At 33.9% G+C, this 7,474-nt stretch overlaps 1 protein-coding gene across 1 annotated transcript in view; it reads right to left on the reverse strand.

Annotated features, from left to right (window-relative positions):
• The window catches only part of LOC105622372 (filamin-A), a 45,205-nt gene that overhangs the window by 34,943 nt on the left and 2,788 nt on the right, over positions 1-7,474 (reverse strand). Inside the window, exons 2-9 of the mRNA XM_012203795.1 lie at positions 4,637-4,761; positions 4,132-4,262; positions 2,615-2,828; positions 2,417-2,534; positions 1,634-1,821; positions 1,275-1,430; positions 622-763; positions 344-549 (exon numbers count right to left, since the gene is read on the reverse strand). Of these exons, the coding sequence (XP_012059185.1) occupies positions 344-549; positions 622-763; positions 1,275-1,430; positions 1,634-1,821; positions 2,417-2,534; positions 2,615-2,828; positions 4,132-4,262; positions 4,637-4,761 (1,280 nt within the window). The remainder of the gene's footprint in view (positions 1-343; positions 550-621; positions 764-1,274; positions 1,431-1,633; positions 1,822-2,416; positions 2,535-2,614; positions 2,829-4,131; positions 4,263-4,636; positions 4,762-7,474) is intronic.

The raw sequence follows: 7,474 nt of genomic DNA on the forward strand, positions 1-7,474 counted from the left end.
AATCATATATACATAATATATAGGTATACATAATATATAGATATTTATTTGCTACGTTTAAGACATATTGAAGAGAATTTTCACATGAAATCATAAAATTTTTATGTGAAATTTTTACGCATGGTTAATTTTACTTTACGAATTCTAATCGCAAAATATTAGAAAGTATAACTAAATAAAAAAAGTATAACTTCATAAATAATATCAATATGATAAAACTGGTTCTATCTATAAATTATTAATTACGTTGATTATATAAACTGCGTGCCAAATGTATAAATTGAAGGATATAGAGGATAAAAACTCATCTCTATTTACAAATAATGTTAATACATCATTTTACCTTGATTCCATTAGGATCGAACACAAAGCAAGTAAAAGGACCGCCTTGTATGTGATTTCCCTTGTGCGTTATCGCGATACTCCATTCTCCCGTCTCGTCGGGTTGAAAAGTCGCCGTGTGCACACCATCCTTTTCCTTAACGGGACATGATAGCGATCTTCCGGTTGGAGACCAGGCGGTCACATCGATGCCGTCATGACTAGTTCCTGATACAGAAGTCCAATATTCTAACTCTGTTCACCGAAAGTAAATCCTTTCGTATTATCGGAAGCACATACCGTAACTGTTGACTAGAACCTCGACGATAGATCCTATAGCGCAAGGATCCATGCCCGGAGATTTGATTTTTGTTAGCGGCGGCAACACCCTAAAGTAATAGGGACATCCGTTCACCAACTCGCCATCGTTGTACACCATCAGCTGAAAAATAAGAGAATTTAAAAATATAGAAGATGGTATTTAATATTTCCCATATATAAAAGAAAATTATTTAAGTAAAAACTAATTATTTAAAAAATAAAACATAAAAAAAGAGAGTTAATGAGAGTGTAATTGGAGCGTTAATTAACTTAGTTAAAGATAGTCTTCATTTATAGTACTTATTATTAATTTATGTTTATAACTAAGTATTGTGCATGAAGACCATTTTTACTCAACTTAATTAACGCTCCAATTACTACACGTATACTCTCATTAGTTCTCGTTTCTACTTTTTACTTTTTTTTACATTTTCGAGAATCTTTTAGAGCTTTCCTTCATTTTTTTCTTTTTTTTAATCATTTAATTTTTGCATTTGCAACCTCTTAAGCATGAAGATGGAAAAATTTGAAGATATGAAAATCAAGTATCTGTGAAAATCCTAATTAAGCAAGAACTTTTTGTTTTTTTTTAAATTATGATATTTTAAAATTACGCTGTTCCTTTAACAGACCTTATGCATGCCTACTTCTGTAGGTACGAAAGTGCCTTTGCCGTGAACTCCGTTCCACGTAAGCCTGCACTCCACGCGTCCGCTGGGACTTATGATTTCGCCGCGTACTTCCCGCATGTTTACATCTTTGGTGAGCATCTCCAGCTTGAAATGTGCCTGCGACCAAATTGCATACAATTTATTTGTCATCGAAGTAACTGAAGCTTCGAGACACAAAATTCCGAAAGTATTTTGTTGAGTGAACAAGCAGAGATTTCTTGGAGGATAAGGATTATGGAAGGAACTGCGGCGGTGAAAATTCATCAACACTGACTAATTTCGGCGCGAAGATGTAATTAACAAACAATGACTTAACCAACCGACTGTTGCACTCGGGCGGATGTGCTGTCGACGTGTACGGCAATCTGTTGACTCGCTTGAGGGCGAGGCTTCACCCACTGAAAGTACGCTGCGTATGCCATCACGCCTAAATGCTCTACATTCTGATCAGCCATGTCCTTTGCTTTCAAGATCGGCTCTACGCCCAACTTCTTGCCGCCGTCGATTCCTTACAGAGAACACGTTTGATTAATTAATTTATTAAAGAATTTTATTAAGAATTTTTTATTAAGAATTTATTAGCGTACAATACATATAAATGGTACATGTAAATATAAAAGATATATCGGACAATTTATGTTATCATAATTTATATTTAACGTAATTTCTTATATTTTTACAGCAATCACAGTTCTATCTTCACAAATTATTCATTTATTAAATTAAAGAAATGCCGTATGGTATCAGTTTGATATACACAAACTATTCTAAAATAATTATATGTTCTTTTAATCACAAATATTAGAATAATTTCAATTTTTTCCTAATAAAAATTTGACATTAAATATTCTTAGAATGTATTTAATTTAAAAAAAATCTCTTTAGTTTTTAGCACTAGATAACTCTTTAACTGTCAACTATGTACATTTAGATACAATTTACACATCAAGATGTAATATATTACCGATATTTTCTAATATACAAATAATGTAAAGTTTATATCAGATTATACCATTTCTTCATGAAAGCATGCAATAAATTTAGAAAACATTTATATAGTATTTATGAGTAAAATAATGGAAACCAATTTCTGATGGTCTTACCCATTTGCAAATTATGCTCCCATGCGGAGGGGTCGGTTTCGAGTTTCTCAAAGGGTGACGCCGATCCACCCAGATTTCTGACGATTCCGCACAGTGCTCGACCGTCGTTCCAATCCGTCTGTGAAAGAAGTATAATTGAATATCACTATAAGGTATTATACTGAGGTACTGTTACCGGGACGCCTCATCTCCACCCACCGTGAAGTTCCGTATTGAGATGTGTGATAATTGCGAATTGACCCATCGTAGCGTTGCGTGGAAGCCTGGCGAGCCTTCCTTCATAAAGTACGATAAATAGGTCATCCCTGAGAGTTCGTCCAGATAAGGTGACGCCAGGTAGTCCGGTTCTAACACCAGGGGGATGTCGAACTCACGCTTTGATATCTCCATAGCCTTGCGACAATTGTAAACACTGCAAAAGTAAATTAATATTAAAATAATAGTACAATATAATAGTACAATATAAAATTGGCAGTATCACATTATACTTTTATGACAACCATAATTTCACCTTCAAATTATTAATTTATTAAATTACATAAACAATTGCGATATTATTTTGATAAATAAGTTAAGTATTGTAAAGTGATCATATATTCCTTTAATCATAATAATTAATCATAATAATCGATAATTTAACTACAATTCAGATGTCTTTCTAAAATAAAAATTTAGAATTAAATATTCTAAGAATTTATTTAATTCTCCACATTTTTAGTCTTCAGTATTAAATAATTTCTTAACTCTATGTTACTCATATAATTCTTTTTAATGTAATTATTCATGTGGAGTGTTTCTGACAGTCAAACGTATGTTCTTGTATCTTCATTTTCATTGTTCTCTTTGATGATTTACATGATTTATTAAATATAGATTGACAATATTTTCTACATTATTTAGATAAATATAAATGTAAACACTTTTTAATTGTGAAACAATTTGTGCTAAATATAACAATGTGTATAAATAGCATTTAGCGAATTTATAAGATTGAAATATTTTGAATCGCGAGCAATGAAGGGTTAACTGTCAACTGTGTACACAGTTTAGATTTTTTTTTTTAATCGAACATCAGTGACAATTTTATTTTATTTATTTTAAATTATCGTTAAGAACTCTTATAATTTCAAGTACACATTAAGAGAAAAGTGTTTGTTACTATTTATAATTGCTTGATAAAGTAAATATGATACTTCCATTTTATGGTTATTACTGCAATAATATTAATAATAATATCCATACATAAATTTTTTAAACATGAAACGTTACACTATAAATTATAATAATTTCAAATATTAATGTAAAATATCAAGATAAAAGATAAATAAAATAAACATTTTTATTCAATAAATGCAATTACAATTATAGTGAATATAACTATTTCTTTAAAATTATTTACTTATTTATATTAATAATTAAAAAATATGTTTTAAAAAACTAGAAATTTTCAATCTGTGTAACTAACATGATTAAAACAACTGTACATAAATATGTAGTAGTCCCACAAAATAACAACAAATTATAGTTAAATTATAAATCATTATTTTTCTCTCAGTGTATCAAAAGAGAACAATGGTGACATGCAGATATCAAAGCGTTAATATAATGAAGTTAATGAAGTTAAACATCTCACGAAATCATAAAAAATTTTAGATGCAATAAAAAGGCATTACATTTCAGTTCACTTTTAAACCAAACACTTTTATTTATTTTACCTGTCGTTCGGATCGAGCTGGCGCCAATGAGGGAACAGGCCGGGCTTGCAATAATCCAAAAGTGCGCTCAGATACACGCCGGAGTTCCAGTCGGTCGTGAAATTATTGACTCTACATTCCGGCAAGACAGCCTGAAAACAGAGTCGCTCTTAGAAATTAAAACGCTGCCGTTTAAAGAGAAAGATTATCCATTCATGATTATTAGCAAGCAATTAAATACAACGACCGCGAAGTTTCCAAGGGTCAATTGCGCGCGTATAAATCACAATGCGCGTGCATATAATATATATGTATAATATTAATGTCATATGCAAATATGTGAGCGTATGCAAACAGCGTCTGTGAATTCTTTCGTAACGGAAACACGTTCTCGCGTAACGTGATATATGTAGACCCGTCGGAAAGGATCGAACTCGAGGTAAAGTAATATAGCTTCTGCATTTGGTTTACTGTCGCGCGATGCGATTCGAGGTCGCACTCGGTCGCAATTATATCACATACTGACCTTGAGCCATGCGAGCATGAGTTTCCTCGGCGGAAACTTGGACTTGCCGATTTGATACCGCACGATCAGCGACCATATCAGGCCCAGGATCAATTTCAGGTTGCCGTTCACAATGTCCACGTTACCTGGAAGCCCGAAGGAAAGCAGCTTTAGCGGGATTTACGCTGTGCATAATGCCGGAGCGGTAAAATCATCAAGTGAAAATCAATTTGATTTATTGTCGGCCTGAATTTCTTCGCTTCTATCTGGAAAGAACGGTCTGGAAAGAACGGCCAGCAGGCACGAAGAAGTGATTTAATTTGGGAAACCACATAAGAAAGAAAGAGAGGAACGATCAGAAAAAAAAGAAGAAGACACGCATGCATGTTCACGCAGCATCATTCGTCGTAATTGCAGAAGAAAGATTTACGGTGACTTTGGTGAATAAGTTTGAGGATTTAATTCTCTCTGCAATTATAATTTACGTGATTGATGTTCGTATTAAATATGTTTCACGTGGGATCTATACGTATTTTAACAAATAATCTTAAAGAAAAATTTTCTATGGATTTTTGGGTTCCATGGAGTCTTAAGAAAATTTTCTTAGGGATTTTTTAATTTCATAGACCTGTAAAATTAGAAATTCTTAATTTTTTTGTGATTCTATGGAAAACAATTTTACTGAAATGTCTAAATTTAAATAGGTATATATAAATCTGAAAATAATTATGTAGAAAATTCAAGTTCATTTTCAACCAAAGTCCAACAAGAATAGCATTTGATAAAATCAAATAGAATTTTTAATTACGAGAATCGACAATTCTATCTCACCAAAATGTTATTCTTGTTAGAGTTTTTTGTTTAACATAAGAACATTTTTCTAGATATATAGAACAAATAATCAGATGCTCATATTCGTTGTGTGTCATTTCGATTCGATCCATCTTTTTAGCTGCGAGATAAACATGCTCTTATCTCGGTCTCATGAGACGATATCGATTATTTTTTGTATCATCGTGAACTGAATCATACGATAACAGTTGCCGTGTAATGCTCATGATAACGACGACGATGACGATGCTGTGGTTTTTCGCGGCCTCGTAGGCACCGGCGACGCAGGAAAGGCAACGACCTCAAAAGATTTGCAAGGTGTGACACGAAATCAGAAACCGGTGCAACATCTGGAAACAACATGCTGCAGATCGCGGCAATGTGCAAGTTTTCGAATTTCGGCGCGAATCTTCGAAGCAATATTAATTCATAGTATGAAAGCAACATTTGTAACGTTACTGCAATATTATAGAAACGTTGCAATTTTGCTGCATTATTATTGGAATGAACTTGCTATACGTCCCTCTGTCTGCCATCTGTCGAATTTTGATTATCAACAACCTGAGTCTTTAAACTTCAGTACCGATTTTTACAATATTCTTTATATAATAGAAAGAAAATTCTGCATACTTATAAAAGCTGTAACAATTCAAGTTTTTACTATTATAAAAGTCAGATTGTATTTTACTTTATATTTTTTACAAATAATTTTAAAATTTATCAAAATTCACAATTAAAATATCGACTATGCTTTTCAAGTCCAACTTGGCTGAGCGAAAGGTTAAAATTTAATGAAAAATCGCGCGGGCATACTTTCGTCGGTATTTAAAATTTTTTTGGATAAAAAAAGTAGATCCCGTCTGTGGAGAATCATCGAGGATTAACGACGAAGCGTCTTCAGTTGCGACGTGTCGTGTTTCGCGGCGTCATGCGCGAGATTAAAAGCACCGCTGCAGAAATGCAGATCTCCGGGCGTCGCTGAAAGACAGACAGCTTGCTCAACGATGACCCGCATATTCGAAACGATTACGTTTCCCATCGTCGTGTGCTGACTCATAGGCATACCGGCATTGCACGCTTTTTTTATTGTTACACTGTAGACCGAGGAAAACGCATTACTTGCTGTGGCGTGTGGCAGGTAATGGCCCGGATCGCTGCCGATACTTCCGAGTAGGAAAATCATCCTTGCGTTTTCGCATTCTACAATCTCTCGATGGAAGTCGCGTAATTTTATTGTCAAAAATAAAACGCAATTAATTCGTAATGACTTCGAGTATCTATTAAATCTCAACAGAACAAGTCACACAAAAAGAATGATTTTGCTAAAGTATTTTAAAATTTAGCTAGATACAAATGTAAAAATAATATAATAATTTTATATTCTGCTTGAGATTATTTTACATTCCAAGCGTACTTAGATACGAGCAATCCGAGAAAGAAAACCAAGAAAGCGAGATTAATTGCGAGAATAAAAAATTTCAGAAAGGAGAATTCAGGGAAGTCAAATGAAACTGTGAAGGTATCGCGGCGAGATTACGTTCAATGCGAATCGCTCCACGGTAATTTGTTTGTATGTGCGCAATCAGGAGCGAACGATATTTTAAGCTATTTTTTTGGAAGTGTTACCCACAGAGAAAAAAAAATCGTGAACAGCGCGTACAATTAAGGATTAAGATATGATAAATATACCTAGATATTTCCTTCCTCTCCCGCGAGAGGAGGAAGACACGCATTTCCAGTGATTACTCATTACTTGTGGAATGCGTTCCGGCAGCTCTCTAGTACTTTGATTGCATATTATTATTAATAACGCGTTTCACGCGTGCGCCTTTTTCCCATACCTCAGCACGCCATGACAAGAGAGAGAGAGAGAGAGAGAGAGAGAGAGAGAGAGAGAGAGAGAGAGAGAGAGAGAGAGAGAGAGAGAGAGAGAGAGAGAGAGAGAGAGAGAGAGAGAGAGAGAGAGAGAGAGAGAGAGAGTAGTAAGTAAGTAACGTAAGTAGTAAGTAGTAGTAGTAAGTAAGTAAG

This window comes from Atta cephalotes (genome assembly GCF_000143395.1).
Source record: "Atta cephalotes unplaced genomic scaffold scaffold00044, whole genome shotgun sequence".
In the NCBI taxonomy this organism is placed as follows: Eukaryota; Metazoa; Arthropoda; class Insecta; order Hymenoptera; family Formicidae; genus Atta; species Atta cephalotes.